The sequence below is a fragment of the Polypterus senegalus genome, chromosome 8 (genome assembly GCF_016835505.1).
Source record: "Polypterus senegalus isolate Bchr_013 chromosome 8, ASM1683550v1, whole genome shotgun sequence".
In the NCBI taxonomy this organism is placed as follows: domain Eukaryota; kingdom Metazoa; phylum Chordata; class Cladistia; order Polypteriformes; family Polypteridae; genus Polypterus; species Polypterus senegalus.
Genome location: NC_053161.1, coordinates 26,402,917 through 26,423,761, shown reverse-complemented (window position 1 = coordinate 26,423,761; position 20,845 = coordinate 26,402,917). Strand labels below are relative to the sequence as shown.

The 20,845-nt window shown below is 33.5% G+C and overlaps 1 protein-coding gene across 2 annotated transcripts; it reads right to left on the bottom strand.

The window, feature by feature from the left end:
- Window positions 1-1,205: 1,205 nt before the first annotated feature.
- LOC120533848 (twinfilin-1-like) lies at window positions 1,206-18,308 on the bottom strand. 2 transcript variants are annotated; one of them, XM_039760887.1, is made up of 9 exons: window positions 17,675-18,073; window positions 17,460-17,537; window positions 15,689-15,867; window positions 13,752-13,847; window positions 13,343-13,447; window positions 8,910-9,035; window positions 7,917-8,067; window positions 7,442-7,563; window positions 1,206-2,059 (listed from the first exon to the last, which is right to left on the bottom strand). In XM_039760887.1, exons 1-9 carry the CDS (start codon window positions 17,739-17,741, stop codon window positions 1,889-1,891), a joined length of 1,095 nt encoding a protein of 364 aa, XP_039616821.1. In that variant the 5' UTR covers window positions 17,742-18,073; the 3' UTR covers window positions 1,206-1,888. The 2 variants fall into 2 exon arrangements, with proteins under 2 accessions (XP_039616821.1, XP_039616822.1); XM_039760888.1 differs by lacking the exon at window positions 17,675-18,073 and adding an exon at window positions 18,190-18,308 and having other exon boundaries at window positions 1,207-2,059.
- Window positions 18,309-20,845: the final 2,537 nt, after the last annotated feature.

Below are 20,845 nucleotides of genomic sequence, written 5' to 3'. Positions count from 1 at the left end.
GGGTCACATGTTCTGGGCCTGCACCAAATTAACATTATTCTGGACAAAAATTTTTAATTACCTCTCAGACAGTCTTGGACTCACAATCCCTCCTAACCCATTAACAGCTGTGTTTGGGGTTCTTCCAGAGGGTCTTAAAGTGGAGAAAGACAAACAAATTGTGATTGCATTCACTACACTGTTGGCACGCAGACTTATTCTGATAAACTGGAAGAACCCAAACTCTCCTCTTTAAGTCAGTGGGAAACTGATGTGTTATATTATTTGAAATTGGAAAAAATCAAATACTCAGTTAGAGGATCTGTGCAGACTTTTTTCAAAACATGGCAGGATCTAATCAGTAATATTTTGAAATGATTTATAAAGCACAGAGAATTTGTTGATTTAGGTATTTTTTTAAAAGCCTTAAATTTTACACCGTTTGGCTTGCTCTCTCTCTCAAGGGTGGGGATCGATCTGTTCTTAGCATAATTCTTTTTTTTGTAAAACTTGATTACTATGTATTGATTATAATAAAATTAATAAATAAAAAAATAAATAAATAAATAAAAAAAAAAAAAAAAAAATGTGGTGTTTCTAATGGTTCTGAAAGTGCTTCCAAAAGACAGAAGAAAGTAATGACCTAACAAGAAATTTTGTGTTATTGGATATGATATTTTCAGTGAAGTCAGCTGTTGTATCTTGCTAGTAAAGTATGTCAAGAAAAATGAACAGGGAATCTGTGAAGCCAAGGAGCTACACTAGCGGAGAATGTGGATATTAATGTTTTTTCAATTTACAAGGTAGGCCTTGGTATACGGTACAAACATGAGTTTTGTATTTTACTGTTATCTAAATACAGCACCATGTATTATTTTAATTGTGCTGTACTTGTATTGCCTCTCTGTGTATGTCTGTATAAGTTAGCCTACCTTGTTGAATGTATTTGCATTTTTTACAGTCCTGCACACCTAACCCCTGTGAATTTCAAGGGCCGACTTTACTTGTAAAACTTTCTAATTTCAGTATTCTCTATGGCATTTGGTCACAAGAAACTTCATATTTTTGCTGAATTTGAGTACAATCCAAATATAATGATATTTTCGTCTCTGCTTAAAAATAACAGAGGTACATTTAACAGCTGTAGTAAATATTAACTCCATCCTTAAAAACATATCCATCAAAACAAATTCCATCCAAGACGTAAAATAAATAAATAAATAACGTAAAACTTGCATTTTATCTGTTGGACATTTATTTGGTAAACTCCAAATACAAATATGCAAAAATATATTTACAACTTGAAAGAGTGTGTAATCCTGTACCATGTAATGGTCAACAAGTATATTTACCCAAATGAGTTTCATTTATTAAAGATTCACAGGTTTTGATAAAGAATGTAATTTGTTCTTCTCAAAATTTCAGGATAGGGTACAGCATCTTTGTTATTACAGTGCTAACCGTTATAGCTTATACAGATAGCACATAGTTTTTACCACTTTGTAAAAATATTTTTACTTAAATTTTGTCTGAGCATTATTCAGAATCACTTTTTGTCTACCTTAGTTTAAAAATCATTCTAAAAGTAATCATTTTTTTCAGCAGCACATAATAATAAATCAGTTTTACTTGATAATTTAAATATATTTTTGAAATTATGAAACTATAAAATCAAGAATTCTGTTGGACTTTTTAAAATCCATTTCTAAATATAACAGATAACTGAAACTGCATAAAGCATTCCTACATTATTACCATAGTGTTTTATTTTTTGTATACCCTAAAAGTGCATAAAACAAATCACAAATTAAATTTAGAAGAGTAATTCATACATTGTTTTTTTCACTGGAAATAATTTTGTCTATAAACATTATGGAATGTTTGCAACATCAAACAAAGAGATGACACATTAATCATTTTCATTGTCATCACCTGCAGGTCCTTTGACAAGCCGTTTAATACCCCGTTTGCCTGCTGGGCCTTTTGGCTTTGCAAATGTTTGTTTATGTGCGTGCTGTTTTGGATGGACTTCTTCATAAAGAAATTCAGCAGTTAGCTCATTTCCATTGTCAATTTCAATCTGGAAGCCAAAAAAAAAAACACATTAAAACAGAAAAGGGACACAATCTTTTTTTACCATCTGCTTTGTTTTCATCACTCTGACCAAATTTAATTAGCTGAATTGATATATGAGATTCATACTGTAGTTTTTACACCCTACACTGTCATATTGTTATGCTAAATGTATGTGTTTTTAACCTATAATAGTTATAATCAAAACTTCAAAGACATATCTATTTGGTGTTTAAATTGGGCTAGAATGAGCAGGTTTTTAAAAGTAATCATTTTTCCTTTTTTTGTCATGCTTCGGGATAGATGTATGTTAATTAATTACATTATTCCTCTTATTATAACATTTTCTGATTAGTTTAATTATATACAGACTACGCAGTGCTTTCAGAAAGTATCCCCTTCGCTTTTTTTTCAAATTTTGTTATGTTGCAGCATTGTGCTAAAAATGTTTAAAGTAATTTTTTAACCATATCAAGCAATGCACAATACAAAACAATGACAAAGTGAGTATTTTAGAAATTTTTGCAAATTTGTCTATATATATATATATATATATATATATATATATATATATATCCAGTTGACACTTGGAATGACCACTAGGGGGGCGAACTGGAGTGGGCTGTCAGCATTCTTTATGTTTGAGCACCACCATATGCCTGTTGCTTTAGAAATTATAAATAGAGTTGGCCGGGCTGGCATCCCAATTATTTTTGGGACTCATTCTGTCTTTGTGACTTGAGCTGCCATATATATACTGTATATCTTATATATAAAGCAGAGTGCAACAATCTTGCGGCCTTGTATGTATGTTATCATCCAGTTGACACGTTTCTGGTGTGCTCTGTAAAAGCAACTGACAGGTTTATCATGAAAAATCTGTAGCATCATGTTTGTTTTTGTTAACTATATATTTCATCTTGCATTATTTTTATTCTAACAATGTTGTAGTGGTAATATAATTAAATCAATCTAATAATAATAATTTAATTGACTTTTTTTTTTTTTACATCGTCAAACTCTACATGTAAAAACTTGTTACTACACCACAAAACTAAAATTAATCTGTCAAAACACCTTAAAAAAGGCTTCGTTTTTCCCATCATTTTTACACTTAACGTATTCCTCAATTATATTTTGATTAAAACAGGCTATCTATTATATTATATATAAGATAAGTAAGCAATTTTATTTTTATCTACCATAAACATCCTATATTTTATTTTGTGGATTCAACAGCTCTCTTTGCAATTTTTGTTTATTCATTAATGAACTAAATATAATTTGTTTTGTAACATTGTGGCTAATGTGTTGGTGTTACAATTTTTTCATAAAAAAGAAGGAGGAATTTTTTTAATACATTTATAATCAAAAAAATAATTTAATTAAGTTATCAAAAGCGAAGTTAAAGTATAGACCAAATATAGCTATGATATTTAAACTTTTAATATTATTTATATAAATAAAATATTTAACCTTTAATTGATTGTAAAATAATTTCAATTGTAACAGACTAATTGGAGATGCGGTCTTGTATGTCTGTTATCATCCACTTAGAAAATTTGGACAATCATTGAAAATTGCTGGAATGAATTTGGACACAGCCTGTTTCTCACATGGACAACTTTATGGGCATATTCAAGGGTAGGAAGTCCTAAGAACCTTTATTTATTGGCTAAATATGTAAAAATTAAAAACATTGTATACTGTATAACTAGGCACTTCAGTAAACAATACAAGCACATTAGTGAGTCTTCAATGTTTGTAAATTTATTTTTAAAGTTTTTTTTTTTTCAATTCTATTTTTCTCAAACAATTAAAAAAAACACACTTTATTTTCCTCCCAGGCAATGCCGGGTATTTCAGCTAATTAAAAATAAAAAGTGAAATCATGCTTGCATTCAGACACTCTGTTATGACACTTGTAATCTGGCTCACTGGCATCCCATTCTATTGAGCAGCGTTGAGAGGTTTGTGCACCTTGTTTGGAGTTCACCTATGGTCAATTCAATTGATTTAACATGATTGGGAAAGGCACACACCTATCTATTGAAGGTCCTACAGCAGATAATGTGTATCATAGCAAAAACCAAACCATGAGGTCAAAGGAATTGCCCACAGAGCTTAGAGCCTGGATTGTGTTGAGGTACAGATCAGTTCACAAGAGCATAGTGGCCTCCATAATTCTTAAACGGAGCAAAATGGATTAAGTTTGGAACAACTACAGCTCTTCCTAGAGCTGTCAATCCAGCCTAACTGAGCAAAAGGGGAAGAAGGGCTATGGAAAGAGAGTTGACCAAGAACCTGCCATTCACTATGAATGAGAAAAAAACAATTTTGGGTGGAGATAGGATCAATTTCCAGAAGAACAACCACTCCAGCAACACTCCACTGTTCTGGGCTTTATGGCAGAGTGGCCTCACAACACACAAAACAACCAAGTGTAAAGTTTGTCTCATCATACCCATGAAGACGTCAAGCTGTAATCACTGACAAAGGTGCATTAACAATACTTGTGTCAATGTGATATTTATCTTTCTTTCTTATTAAAAAAAATCTTAAAATTCTGTTTTCACTTTGTCACTGAATGTTGCTGGAAGTGTGAAAATATGAATTTAACGGATGTTAGTGCAAGGCTGCAACATAACAAAAAGTGAAAAATGTATGGAGGTCTAAATACTTTCTGAATGTACTGCATGATGTGATGTGATGTGAGGTTTCAATAATGTTTTAATAATGAAAGATTAAGCTTGCAACAACAAACCACAATAATCAACTATGAAGACAATAAAAATAGTCAAAGGCAATTTTCTATTATAAAATCAAATTTTATTTTTTCTTAGAATATTACAACAATCTAGAAAAGAACAAGCCATTCAGTTGAACAAAGCTTGCAGGTCCTATCCACTTAATTCTTCTAAAAAACAAAGTCTAAAAGTTTTAAAATCCCCTAAAGTCCTACTATCTACCACACTACTTCATTGCTCATTCCAAGTGTCTAAAGTTCTTTGCGTAAAGAAAAAATTCCTAATGTTTGTGTGCAATTTACACAAAACAAGTTACCAACTGTGTCCCCGTGCTCTTGATGAACTCACTTTAAAATTGCAGTCTTGATCCACTGTACTAATTCCCTTCATAACTTTATGCACTTTAGTCATGTTACATTTTATTCTTCTTTAGCTTAAACTGAAAAGGCTCAGCTCTTTTACTGTTTCTTCTTAATCCATCCTCTTTAGCCCTGGAATCAGCTTAGTCACTCTTCTCTGAACTTTTTCTAGTGCTGCTATGTCTTTTTGTAGCCTGGAGACCAAAACTGTACATAGTATTGTAAATGAGGCCTCACCAGTGCATTATAAAGCTTGAGCATAATCTCCTTTTACTTGTACTCACATTGTGCTATATAACCTAACATTCTTAATAACTTCTGAACACCGTCTGGAAGTTGATAGTGTAGAGTCCACTTCAACTCCTAAATCCTTTATATAAGGTGTTCTTTTAATTTTCATACCTCCCATTGTGTATTCAAACCTAACATTTTTACTTTGTACATGTAGTACTTTACATTTACTGACATAAAATTTCATCTGCTAGAAATCTGTCTAAGCTATATGCTGTCCAGTTCCTTCTGTAATGATTCAACGGCTTCCAGATTATCTGTCAATCCACCTATCTTGGTATCACCTGCAAACTTAACCATTTTGTTAGTTATATTCCTATCCAAATCATTATATTATATATATATATATATATATATATATATATATATATATATATATATATATATATATATATATATATATATATATATATATATATATATATATGTATATATATACTAGCCGATGCCGCCATAGCATACGCGGTGTAAGAATAGGAACAGAAAACAAAAGGAATTCAGAAATCAAGTAGAAAGAAATACTTCTTGAAAGACTTTTGTGGCTTACTCTCCTTGTGGAGCATATCAATTACTGTCTTCTGGACAACTGACAAGTCAGCAGTACTCCCTATGATTGTGTGGCCTACTGAGCGACAATTTAAAGGCTCACGACAGCTTTGCAGTTGTTTTGGTTTAATTAGCTAAGTGGAGTGTGACTTTTTCACAATATTCTAACTTTCTGAGATACTGAATTTTGGGTTTTCATTACCTGTATGCCATAATCAGCAAAATGAAAAGAAATAAATGCTTGATATATTGAAATATACCTTCCTGTGGTGTAATTAATCTATATAATATATGAATTTCACATTTTGAATTGAATTACTAAAATAAATTAATTTTGATGATATTCTAAATTTATTGAGATGCACCTGTATATACTGTATACTGTATACAGTATATATATATATATATATATATATATATATATATATATATATATATATATATATATATATATATAATAAAAAAATAGCAGCGGCCCTAGCACTGACCCTATGGAACACCACTATTAACATCAGCCAGTTCTGATAAGGTTCCTTACACCATAACCCTCTGCTTACTATGTCTAGGCCAATTTTGCACCCATCTACACACCACATCCTGAACTTACATTTCTTTTAGTTTGATGCCCAACCTCTCATGTGGCACCTTAACAAATGCTTTTTGAAAGTCAAGATAAATATGATCATATGCTCTACTTTGATCATAACCTTTTGTTTCTTCCTCATAAAATCCCAGCATGTTAGTAAAACATGACTTCCCTTTTCTGAACCCATGCTGACTCTTTGTAAAATTCCTGTTCTTGCCATTTGTTGCTCAATCTTACCATTAATAATTCCTTCTATTAATTTTCCTTTGATGCACATTAAGCTTACTGGCATATAGTTGCTTGGATCTGCCCAATCAACCTTTTTATGTAACAGGATAATATTTGCCATTTTCCAGTCATTCAGAATTTCCTTAGTGCTCAGTGACTTCCTTAAAATATAAGTCAAGGGTATACACTCGCTAACCTCCTTGACAACTTGAGGGTAAATATTATCTGGTCCTGGTGATTTGTTTGATTTTACCCTATTTAATCTAAGCAGTACTTCTCCTTCAACAATTTGTAAATCTCCCAGTACCTCCTTAGTAATCCCTGTTACCACTGGGAGTTTATCTACTTCCACACATATGAAGACCTTAGAAAAATGTGAGTTTAGAGCATACGCTATTTCACTGTATTGTTTAAAATTCCTTTTTACTATTCCTGGTACACTTCACCACCTCCATGACTGTTCTTTTACTATTAAAATACATTAAGAATCTCTTTGGGTCATCTTTCACCTTTTCTGCTCTATTCCTCTCTACCTGACGTTTAGCTAAATACTTAAGGTCCTTACCATACCATTTAATTTGATTTTCACAGACTAATAAGTAAGCAGCTTTATTTTTTATAACAGTTCCTACCTTTTTAGCCACTTCAATTTTCAGTTTGTTTTCAACCATGTCAATTAGTGGATTCTTGCAACTTGAGTAAAGCATTCTTTCTCGTATACTACAGTTATATCCTGGCATTGAATAGATGAATACTGCAAAAATATAAAATTGTTATTATTGTGTTAATATACTGTATGTTTGTTGCAGGAAACATTAATTTTATACTCTTGTGAATCTGATTTGACTGAAACATATATAGTCACAGAATTTAGTATACAGTATACAAACTTCACTCAAAATACAATTTAAGACATTCACAACAAATACTAAGGAAACTGTTAACTACACATTATGAAAAACTCTTCAAAGCCACAATAAAAATCAAACAAAAAAAGAAAAAATCTTTAGCTTGGTAAAATTTTACAGCATTTTAAACCAAAAATTGTGCCCATGAAAGGGTAAACACACAATAAATAGGTTTTGAGTTACAGTATCATTATGGTACCTGTAGATTCCAGGTAATCTCCCTCATGAGAATGCTTGTATAGAAAGAAATGATAACGAGCTGCTTCTTTGGGAATTCTTCCAGGCAAATCCTTAATGTCAGTTGGAGATGTGCTTGACAAAACTATGTTTTCATTTTGGAAGTCTATTTCCTGTTACAAATGTAATATCAAAATATGATTTGAATAAATTATCAGTAATATACTGTTGCTAACTATGACAAGCAGATTAGAGACTTGAGGAGCATCTTAAAGAACAAAAAAGAGTAAGGACAGACAGTGTGAGCAAGTTTATACACTATACTTCTGGTCTCCCTTCCTCCCCCAGCCTATGTTCTTCTTCTCCTCACACTTTCAGTCCTGATTCAGGACCAGGAAATTTTAAGGCCATCAAGCTACTGTGCACTCTGGTTGTTCAGGAGATTACAGCACATGTGTGATCTTTAAGAGCCAGGGCTCTTAGGAAGCTTCTATGGTGCTGTACTGTTTTTAGAAAAGAACTGTCCTACACATTCCATTCTGGGACCGTGTGCCCAGTAGTGGCCAAGAACTATTGCCACATCTAGCTTTCCCTCCCCAATCTCACACTGAATAGTTTCTCTAAAGGCTTTGACGGCATTAACATACAGTACTTGTTTTTAGTGGTACAAAAGAAATGAAAGAACAGTCAATTAATTTGAATTGTACTTTCTTTATAAATTATGACAAACATTACACCACTTCAACTGAAAACAATCCACATAAATCATGGAAATGAAAGAAAAACAGCCAACCGTAAACAAATATTTTCAACAGCTTCTGTTGTACAGTATTTTCAGTACTCTAAATTGCTTGCTGGTTAAACATGGGAAGATTTACATTTAAAATCTAACGGATCTGACATTATCAAGAGTGGCACATTTACCCACTTCTACAATTAAAATTCCCAAAAAATGCAATAACCAATAGAAACATCTGCAGAATTAAGATTATTTTTAGTCAACCATTTTACTTACAAGCTGAACATAGTTCAGTTTCTTGTCTCTAAATTGTTTAAGTGCTTCAAGTGCCTCTTTGTGAACAGGAAATGCAACTCCTTGCAGAGTTTGATGTTTACTGTCAACACCAACTTCAGTTTTCACCTAAAAAATATATATGTAAAAATCAGTTAAATGAGCATCTGTCTTTCAACAAAAGTCAGAAATAACCATGACAACTATTTTAATGTTTACATAAATAAGCAAATTAGAAGTAAAGCTTAAGGTGTCTTCCTGAAAACTGCAAAACCACAAACATGCACACCCAAGCAAAATACTGCTCCAAAATTATATATACTTTAGAAAGAAGAGTTTAATTACACGTTAGATATCCTAAATTTCAGTTTATTTCATGCTGAACATACAGTATCTATATGATGCATTATACTCTTTTAGAATTACTGGTTTGATTAAAACTATTACAATATAAGAAACTATTGCATAGATAAAATATTTTTTAACATAGCATTAAACTATATAAAGATGTACAGTAGCAAAGATGTTAAGACTGAACACACTTGTATCTTACCACTTTGTGAACTGCAGACCTCCTTTTGACAGTTTGTGGCTTAGAAATGATTGAAGTAAAAGCTACTTTAATTTTCTTTATTAAAAAAGTTGTACTTTATTTCAGACCAATATGCACACCACCCCACCCCCAATTTAAAAATATCCCAATCTTGTATAAAAAAAAAAAAAAATCATAATTAGAACAATACAGTCATATAATAAATATCATGTGTAAACCTGCACCAAATGCTTTGGTTGATAAAAGACTGAAATGGTTGCAGGAAAGGTGGGTTGGGCATGTCACGTAGAAGCTACAGTTGTGACCGAGTGAAGAGATATGGTATAATGGAGGTGGAGATGAATAGACCAAGAGGCAGGCCCAAGAAAGTCATGGACAGAGGGATAAACCTCACCACTAAAACTTTGATAATGATTTTTTATGCATGAGATCATCTGATTTTACATTAGCATTTTTAAAGGAATATTCTCCATAACAAAATCCCTCATTCAAAAACTTATGAGTTACCCCGATCTTGTGGATAGGATAAGGTCATCAGGGTCTAACTGACTTGCAAACTGCATCTGGGTCTGTATTCATCTAGTATTTAATGCACTCAACATACATATTCAAAATGACTCTATAGTACATCTAGCTTTAGAGACACTGCTGTCAGTATTTTAAGTTCAACCTATAAGGAACAAAACACCACACTATGACCAAAACTTGACAGACAATAGAAGTCAATGTGTTTGTTTGTCCTGACACTCACATACTTTAAGAAGACCCATTTCCCTCTTTAGTATATTTCCAAGGGAAACAGCATCCACCATAGTTAATAATACGTAATCACCCCAAAAATGCCTTATTTTTATGGCTAAAAACTTTAAAGACAGAAACTGGCACTCAGCTGCTATCACAAGTTTAAACCACTCTTTCTTTGATTTTGAAATATCAATAAAGGACCTGCAACTCTCTCTGACACATATTAAAATAGATGAGAGCCAGTTCCATTATCATCCGCTTTCATTTTTAATCCTGAATTACTGGCATTTTTCTATTAATGCCCCATTCATTAAATATGCCAAGGCTCCATATCTACCAGTTGTGCTTTCTTAGTGTCATAACCCATAATGCTATTGGTTTAGGTCAGTAGAGTGACTGGCAATAGAACTAAATGGATAAAGTAGACTAAAGGTGAACACACTTCCACAATTCAAACTACCTATAAGACAACATAATCACAACTGTTTCTTTTACTATTCTTCTACAGATCCCCATCAGGCAATTATAGAGTGATCTACTGTTTATGAAAATGTTGTGGTAGAAACTGCCTACTGACATCAATATACAGTTGATCCATAATGTATTATGCAACAAGGGTGACAGCAGCTGAGAATTATGATATCATATTGGTACACGCCTTATTTTCTATTAGTATTGTACGATTATGGCACTGGCTTCTCCAGAAATGATGGAATGGGCAGAACCAGTTTTCATTATTAATGCACAAAGAAGAATAAGCTTATATTTTCTCATTTTCTGTCAGTCTTGTGTAAATAATCAAAACAAAATAAGAAATTATCTAGGAGTACTGAGGTGACTGACAGATGGCAAAGAAACAATAGTTGGTGGAAATGTAACTATTTGACTTTCTAGATTAGTAAAAATGTGTACAGTAGTTTTGGATCCTTGCTGCTTCATATTTGGTTCTCCTACCTTTCAGTTTACTATGCACAATAATGTATATTGTTTTAATCTATTTTTGTAATTCAAGAAAAAAAAGCAGAACGAACATAATTTGCTCTGACTTTTCCACATCTTTAAGTACCTCTTCCACTGGAGAGGCAATTTTCATGTATTAACACTACTGACCCAGGCAATTTTCAGGTCCTGATATGTGTGAATGAGCAAATCCCTGTAAATTCGTAGTTCATTAACATTTGCATTGCTTGAGCTCTGGAGGGGAAAGATGATAATCTCACATGACCCATAAAATCTACACTCTTAAAGAAGTGTAACTGTGTGGACCTCTATGACATTTTATAAACTTGAGTCTAGAATTCTAAGAGACTGTACCTAATTTTTAAAATATGCTTCCTTAAGGTGTTCTTGTTAAAATTTCTTAAGTGTATTTTATTCCGATAAAAATACAATCAAGTAAAAAGCTATACTGACAAAAAAAGCTTGCAATAAATAAATAAATTAAAATATCCAAATTATGTAATAAATATACTTTTATGAAAAATGATAATGCTAACTCATATCATTGCTAAAGTGATTAGACTTTGAGAGTAGTTGTAACTAGCTATTTTTTAATCAAATTACAACACTAGTTGTAATTAGCATATCCATTAATTGTTGCCGTGCAGAGCTAAAATACTGAATGCCAAGTACCTGATAAGAGGGTATGACTTAAAGAGATATATTATTATGTACGATAAAAACAAGCAGCATCTAAAGGCACAAATTGCTTACGCTGAGCCAAGCAAATCTAATTCTCTGACAAAATACAGCTTACAATCTAGAAAACCTGTGGGCACATCTTTATACTACAGCCATAGTTAGAAATACTATTTTCCTTTAATCCAAAGAAAGTAAACACAACATATTACTAAAGAATACTGAGTACTACTACAGTATACAGAGTATCAAAATAATGTATAGTATGGGTCAAAAGTTTTAGAACATCTCAGTTTTTCCTTCCAATTTAATCTGTTGAAATGCAATGAATGACCTAAATGTTGAAAATATATGCAGTAAACTATAAGAGGTTTAAATTTAAGTTTTAAATTAGCAAAAGTTGAAAAAAGGAAATATCAGAATATTACAAATGGCCCTTCTTCAGGGAACAATTAATAGGTTACAAGCTACACATGTTCTGCAGCAATTAAAGTAAATTAAGTCTTGTATGTTGAAGGAAACAATTTGCACAAGTGTCCTAACTTCTGTAGATAACTTAAAAAAAATTAGTCTGTCTTAAACCAGAGTTGGAACACATACTGGTACTACTCCATCTGAAGTTCTCCTTGGACAATATTCCAGTGATAATGGTGAGAAAGTGGCAATTAAACAAATGAAATGAGACAGAGCATTGTTAGCATTGGAAGTGTAGGCCTTTTATTTAGAGAAACTGCAAAAAGAAAATCAGTGTCAGTGAGTACTGTGTCCTACACAATCCAAAGGCATTTGGAAAGTAGAAAAACTCTGATAGGAAGAGATTGGGAAGACCCAAAGTCACAACCCCATCACAAGACAAGTTTCTGAGGGTCACCAGCTTGCGTGACAGGCGCCTCATAGCACAAGAACAGCTTAACAGTGGTCAAAAAAGCAAGTCTCAGTTTCTACTGTGAAGAAGAGACTGTGTGTTGCAGATTTGACAGGACGGGTGGCAGTAAGAAAGCCATTCCTTAAAGGACAAAATAGGGCTTTGAAATACAGGCTTTGAACTCCTGCAGACTGGACAAAGTCTCCTTTTTTCAGTTTTTGCTAACCTAAACTTTAAATTTAAACCTCTGACAATTTTAGGTCTTTCATTGCATTTCAGCTGATTAAACCTGAACACAAATTGGAAAAACTGAGGTGTTCTAAAACTTTTAACCAGTAATGTGTAATGTATAATGAGTTTTACTAGAGCAGATTGTATTATTAATACACTCTTTGCCTACAACAATTCTACATTCTTTGTGGTACATCTTGGCATTATAAACATGTTGATTTCTAAGAACTACACCTGGTTTTCATTACATATTATGTCTTTTGTGTACTCCACAATAGTATAAATAAACCAATGAACTTTTTTTTGTACTGTGTGTTTTAATTAGCCCAGTTTTAGTAATGTCATGTAATTGGTTCGTTAAAAATAAATATATTGTTCTTCAACCAATATTCCAGAAAAACTTACCTCATTAAGTCTAATTTGTCGTAATTCTTCTTCAGCTGCAGTAAGAGGAACAGGAGCTGATTGAGATACAAGATATTTTTTGTATCCATTCAGAGATACATCATCCTAAAAAGGTAACAAGAAAGAATAGTTAAGGTGGAAAATGTACAGTTCTAATCTTTAATGCTATAAGAATGATGACTGTGTGCTATAATGAAAGCCATAAATATTTAGTATAAAAAAGGCAATTACCTGTATCATGACTTGCTTAACAAAAAAAAAAAAAAAAAACTACAACACAATTTTTCATGCCCGAGTTAAATCGATAATTAAACATGCTTAAATATTTACCTATGTTAATATCTACCTATTCAGGATTAATGCCTTTACAGTACATTTTTTATATATCAAAGTAACTGAAGACCCATACTTTGGTAGTTCCAAATATCTCATCTTTAACATGTCCACCTCCAAATTCTTTCTTGACTGTTGCTCTTGTTGCTGCGTAAAGCATTTTCTGTCGTACCTATGAAATGAAGAACACCAATTACCAAAAAATAAATAAGTAAAACTATCAAAAGTGGAAAATTATTTAAGTAGTTACTATTTCCAAAAAAGCTGTGAAAATTTCGGATGAAAAACAAGGTCATTTAAGTCCTCAAGTGTTAGTTGTGCAGTAGACTCAGAAAGGTTTTACTTTCAGTATCTATACATTTTTTTGCAAATGTTTCATTTTTTTAGCAAGTTTCCTAGTTTATGATCAAGAGAAGCAATTGATTAAAGTATAATTTTCACCAAAATGCTTTCCAATACTTTTTGTCCCTATACAATGGTATTCCAAGAAAGATGTCCTTATTTATAATAAAACTTTTTCATAATCTCCAGAGAGTTTGTTAAACAAGACAAAAGTGAGTGAGATTATAGTGTATATGGTAAAATAATTTGTGGTTGAATGAGAATAAAATTGTTACTGGTCAAAGTTCATAGCATTAATAATGTGTGACACAAACTGAATCATGGGCATGCTCTGCCTAACACTATCCTGACACTTAAAGTAAAAGGCTACTAATCTTCGATAGTGACTGGGAAAGTCTGTATAACTTTAAAAATAACTATAGTAAATTAACAAGAGAGTGTCTCAAAAATAAAAAGGCGAATGACCTTGAGTAGCCAGTCAAAGTTTTGTGTCATAAATAGTATATGTCACAAGTTGAAATGGATGAGATGATGGAGACTTGCTTAGAATATTGATGATAATACAACATACAAAAGTGAAAAAATGTCCATCATGCATTACCTATTTTGAAACAGGAAAATGATTATAAATAACATTTAATAACTTATTATATATATAGCATTGTGAATAAACCAACTTCATCTACCTTGAAAAGTCTCTCTAACCTCTCAAAATATGTTGCCCAAAGCATAACAGTCTGATGAGATATAAATTAAAATATCTAAAATACGCAAAGGCACAAGTCATGATGATGCCAGTTGCTGAAAAAATGCTACATAAATGCTGAAAACACTGTTGGGCACCAGTGAACTTCTAATGTATGTGGTAAGAAATTCTATTGTAGTCATTAGTGACAAAATCTAATCTTCAGTTTTTAGTTCTTACATTTATCGTGATAGATAGTCGGTTTGGGAAGTCACACTGAAGCACAGCTCAAAAGTTTTGTCTTGTTTTTTATTGGGGGATATTATCCCTTAGGATTACACAGCCCCAATTAATAGAACCTTAAATAAAAACAAAAATACATCTGAATTTAATCCAGTGTCACTGTACATTCACCACCTTAAGGATCAATATTTGATACAGCAGAAAGTATTTTAACTGATATTTTTTGTTAATTTGGCCATGTATATTTTTCTTTATTTGTTATGGACCTAAATCTTGAGGCCTACTAAGTCTCACTGTCATCTTCAAATGTGTAATTTAATCCAAGTAGAATTAACATCCACAAGCATACTGTCATATAGGAAGCAGGATATATTTTTACAATGAATTAAACATGGCAAAACCACAATGCTTATTTGGTGATGTAGATACAGGGCTGTCTGGATAAATTATAATTTACATTAGTTAGCAGAGGTATCAAATGTACTCTATTATAAAAGACAGAGAAATAGACATTCTTATGTGTTTCGTTTTAAACAGTATAAAGCCTATGATGTAATGCACTTGCTCTAAATATGGGATTCCTCATTTATTTAGAAAGGTGTCTATGATTTATGCATTCATTAATTCAAGTAATTTATACAATGTAGACATCGGCAAGGGTCTGATGTTTTCTAACTATGCACACTCAAAAATAAAGTTATAGCAAATTATATTAGCTAGAAACTAAGAAAAGGTTTACTCACTGGGGAATTGTCTGGTGACCAGGCAATAAATATCCATTCATAGCCCTGAGCATTTTGTGTGTCTAATCTGTACAGGAGATAGGATGGCTGACTGTCTTCTAACAATGGAAGAACAAAAGAATCATATTCCTGCTCCCATGACTTTGTAGCTTCTTTGCAGCAACCAACTGTTAGTTTCTCTAAAAATAACAAATATTCAAGAATTAAATGAGGTAATTAACTTAGACAATGGTATAATTAAAAAAATAAAATAAATGAAATTAATCGTGCAGTAACGTGGCAGACATAATACAAAACTAGAGAAACCAACCATTACATTTTCTACTTCTAATTTCATTGTGGTAGTGAATACTGAGTATTGATCGCACTTAGAAGTGTTTTAAGTTGTCAATGAAATATAAACATTTCAAACATTATTCTACAAAAACCTTACAAATACATAGATACTACAAATGTTCTGGTTAAAAGGTTAAAAAGACTGAATAACAATAAATCTATACAACATGAACTCTTTGTGTTTTTTAACATTTATTTCTCAAAAACTATGGGTGGCAATCTGGAGAGTAAATGACAGCACTGCCCTATGCATAACCTTTAAACAACTGGGAAAAAAGTACTGAATGTTAACATGCATGTCTATTTAACCTTTTTAATAGAACTCTGAAGAATCTCTTGTTTTTTTTCAATTTCATATTCTTATTTCGGTTTCGTATTCATTCTTTTTTTCATCATATGTTCAAGTTGAGCTAAACCAGTTTATTTGCTCCATCTTGCTTATATTTTTGGTATCTAATAATTTGGATATGAAAGTCACCTTAGACATAAGGAAATATTAAAGGAATATTAACTAAGGAATGCTTGTTTATATACAAAATACAGATATACTGTAGATTTGTGCTCAAACCTGTTTAATCCAAGGTTGCCAGGGGCCTATCACAGAAGTGCTGAATGCAGCTAAACAGACAGGGCACTATTCTATTTCAGGCTCCACAAGCAGATGCCTACACTTGGGCCAACTTAGAGTTTCCAAATAACCAAACAAGCACATCTTTAGGGATGTAGGAGAAAAAAAAACTGAATACTCAGAGGAAATCCCATACAAATATCAGAAAATTGTGCAGACTCAACACAGACAGTGAGCAGGAGTAGGAGTTGAATTTAAAAGATAGCAATCACTTGGCACAGTAGTGGTAGTACTAGTAGTAGTAATATTGTCACGTGTACAGTGAAAATCTTACTTGCTCATCCAATCATCATACAAGTTTTCACACTCCATTGCCGTGAATACAAGAGTACTTAATCCACTGTTGCGTTCCTACAGTCCTTTCAACTGAGATTTGATTCTTGGATCTGTTGGTGCTTGTATATTCAAGTGGAAGAATCCTCTTTTCACTGGCAGTTCAAAGACATGTATTTAAATACAAAAATACTTCTAAACTGCCTGAAACTGAGTAGGCAACTTATCCAAAACTGACTAGAATCATATATAGGAGCTGGATCTTGTTCAGCGCCCACTATGTAGTTCATAGACTCGAAATGGAGCCCAAACTATGAGGTAGCTATGCTACATACTATGACATTTAGATAAGTCATATAATGACTCTTCCTTGGTTGCTTTACTTTTAGATTCTTTGATGCGGCCATGATACACTATGTGATTTAGATGTGCTATTGAAAAAGGGCTAACAAAGACACTAGTTTTTACACTTTATCCCAATATAGAACAATATGTATGTACTGTAGAAATTCATTTTTTTTTTATTTAACTTACCGTTTTCTATAATAATCTTCAAAATTCTGTATTTTCCGCTTCTGGCCTTTGAGAAGATGTGTTTCACTCCATCATCAGCTAAAATCAGAGTTTTAAAGATGTTCAGACAAAACGCGTTGTCATATATGTAAATAAAAAACAAACCACGAGTATGTACCCATTCCAGAAATATAATCAGAAAGTTAAAAACCATCAATATTTTAAAATAAACGTACATAAGTGTTCATCACCAAGTATTACTGCTCCGCAAAAACAAATTTTCACGGAAGAAAAGTACTGCATTTGGCACAGTCAAAAGAGACGAGGACCAAATGTGTACGTGTTAAATATGACACTTTGCTGATGTAAAAATATGCAGATATGAGACGAATCTGTGTTTTTCTTTGCTTAATTCAGTGAAACACATCCATGAAAAATCTCTTAAAGAGAGGTTTTATTCCCAATTAGTAACATCTCGAGTGGAAGCATATGTTCTTAGCACGATTGTCTTTAAGTAGAACAAAGACATAAGATCCAAAGTCTAAAATGTGCGATCTTCGAGTTCAGTTCTGCATAGTCCTTTACCCCTCGACGTGGCTATTTCGTTTCATTTCGTGGACGAGATTTGTACGTTATGTTAACTATACATTATTTTCCAGTTACCGTCTGTTATCTAAAAAAGAAAGAAATGTATTTTCAGCAAGTATATGTATATTACTCTTTTAAATGTAAAAGTTACAGGCCGAATTACCTTGAATGCCAGTCTGATGGGACATCGTAGTAGTTACTGGATAGTAGTTAATCCTGAATGGTTTCTGTACCAGGAAACAGCAGTAACACTACAGCAACTGAGCCGGTTTACAGGTAGGTCTACGTCATCGGCGTGCGACTCACCATGGAGGAGGTGGTGGAAGTATTATTTTGCAGTAAAGAAACACACATATTTTAGTTTCTCGTTTTTACAGTGAGTTCACCAGTCGTTTCCTGTTTTTGAAGTGTAATGTATTTTTGTCTAAAATTCTTGCTGAATTAAGAAGTCTTCTTGAGTTACCTCTTGTGTCTGTCATATGATTTTGAATAGCAAATGTATATTCAATAATAGATACTATGCTGTCATGTTAATGCATTATTAAACGTTCGCCTGTCATACGATTGTATTCTAAATGTATTTGCCTCCCGCGTTTGCAGGAAAGCCTCAAACCATACGTGCATTTTACCGAGCAGGGTTAGCATCTGCGTTATCTACGAAGATGGACAAGTTTCCAACAATTTTGTGACCCTCGATCTAACAACAACACACGAAACTGAGGGTGTAATACGCATATTACAGTGGTGATCTGTGATACTTGCATAGGTTTGTCGGAGTCGGACTGATAAGTTCATCACGCTTCGAATTTGGATGGCAGGTTCCCTGAGATGAATGGATGACGTGGAACATAGAGGGACGTTTAATAAAGGGATAAGAAGGGACAGGCACATCAGTGATGGTTTCACACTGTGGTAGAACCCTACCCTGCCAACCAGCCGGAAGGTTGTTGAGGTGTAAAATAAATAAAGCCAAGTAACCCCATTTGTATTACTAGAAAACTTGGGCTCTGTGGCCTTTTAGGGGACTGTAAAAATGCTGTAGTTCTTGATCCATTAATTTATATATCCAAATACTGTATATAAATCAGAAAAGTGGGGCTCAAGAGCCATCACAATTGAACGCATGGGAAAAACCATTCCTCAGATGGATCAGAAACCCTATGGAGGACGTATTCCCACAGATATTTACCTAGACATGCCCTATTTAATGTTGTTAATTGTCCCCTTACAAGAGCATTAGACCTAGAATTCAAACCTATTGTACTGTGCCCCTTTAATACAAGTAAAAAACCTATAAAAGTCAGTGCTCCCTTATGTGGCTGGTTTTTCCAAAATTATGCTATCCAGGAACACTGCTCTCAGTGCCGGGTAAGGTTCTTGCTAGGGTCGTCCTCAATAGGATCCATGATCACTTGCTCACCTACCAGCAACCGGAACAGTCTGGTTTTACGCCTAAGAAGTCTAGCATTGACCGAATCCTGGCACTGAGGGTTCTCGTGGAGCGCAAACGCAAATATTGGCAGTGCATCTTTGCAGCCTTTGTCAATTTTCGTAAAGCGTTCGACTCAGTTGATTGAGCTGCCCTGTGGGACATCCTGAGGGTTCGCGGGATCCCCTTGAGGTTGCACGGGATCCCCTTGAGGTTGCTGGATATCATGGCCGGCCTGTACACTGGTACTGTGAGTGCTGTGCAGAGTGGAGGCAGAACCTCTGTGCTTTTCCCAGTTGATTCTGGGGTTCGTCAGGGGTGTGTTCTTGCTCCTACTCTGTTTAATGCTTTTATGGACTAGGTGTTGGGCAAGGTCGTGGGGTCCAGCAGCTGTGAGGCATCTGTTGGTGAAGAAAGATTCATGGATCTTGACTTTGCTGATGATGCTGTGATCTTCGCGGAGTCAATGGAGGCTCTGATTGGGGAGCTAAAGAGACTGAGCGAGGAGTCTTGAGTGTCTAAACTTGCGAGTGTCCTGGATAAAAATCAAAATCTAGGCCTTTAATGACCTCTTAGGCACAGCCATCAGCAGTGTGTATGTTTGCAGAGAGAGTGTCGACCTTGTTGAGAGGTTTATGGAAATCAGGTTGCATTGTGATTTTAAATTAGGAGGTGACCAGAGTTTCAAAGACCTAGACCTGGTCACTGACATGGCATGTATGCTCACACATAAAGCTCATCCTGATTTATTTAATACCTGCTTTATGTCATCATCGTTAGATAGAGATCAGGGCACGGGAAGAAAAAAAAAACACTTTCACAAATGAACACTTACGTTTGTACCCAGTTTTTGATGTGGAAACAAATAAGTGGCAGTATTCTGTTTTTGTCTGGTTCATGCGCCTTGTTGTGATGCTGTTCAAATTTAACGCGTTATTAATTAACCTTTCCCCCTCAACAGTTTTTACTGTGTTATTATATGTATATTGCTTTGAAGAGCCAGTGGTGGGGGTGGAGTTATGTGGCTGGTATATGAGCTTACTTCTTGGAGCTTTGTATACACCATTCTAAATATTTTGTATGGATGTTTGTTTCAGTGGAACAATGTATTAGATGGACTGCCAATTAAAACCAGGATATTTGATGTTCTTCAGTTATTTATCAGAACTGACACTGTGATGTGGTCACCTAAATAATTAATACTGACAATGAAATAATGAGTCATTGTAATATGCCGGTAATGGTGCTTTGAAGTTGGCTTTGTGTAAGGTTAATACTGAGTAAATGTTTATTTACTCTTGTGCATAACGTCACAGGGTAAATCACTTTTGTTTCTAAAGAACCTTTTGTTTTCCTTGCTTGCATGTTATACTTTTACAATTAAAAAGAT

Coding starts and splice junctions, on each gene's coding strand:
- LOC120533848 (XM_039760887.1), bottom strand. CDS start 17,741: ATGCAGTACTTTTCTTCCGTGAAAATTTGTTTTTGCGGAGCAGTAATA. Junction 13,848..15,688: donor GGTCACCAGACAATTCCCCA/GTGAGTAAACCT, acceptor TTCATTTCATAG/GTACGACAGAAAATGCTTTA. Junction 7,564..7,916: donor AGATTACCTGGAATCTACAG/GTACCATAATGA, acceptor ATATTTTTGCAG/TATTCATCTATTCAATGCCA.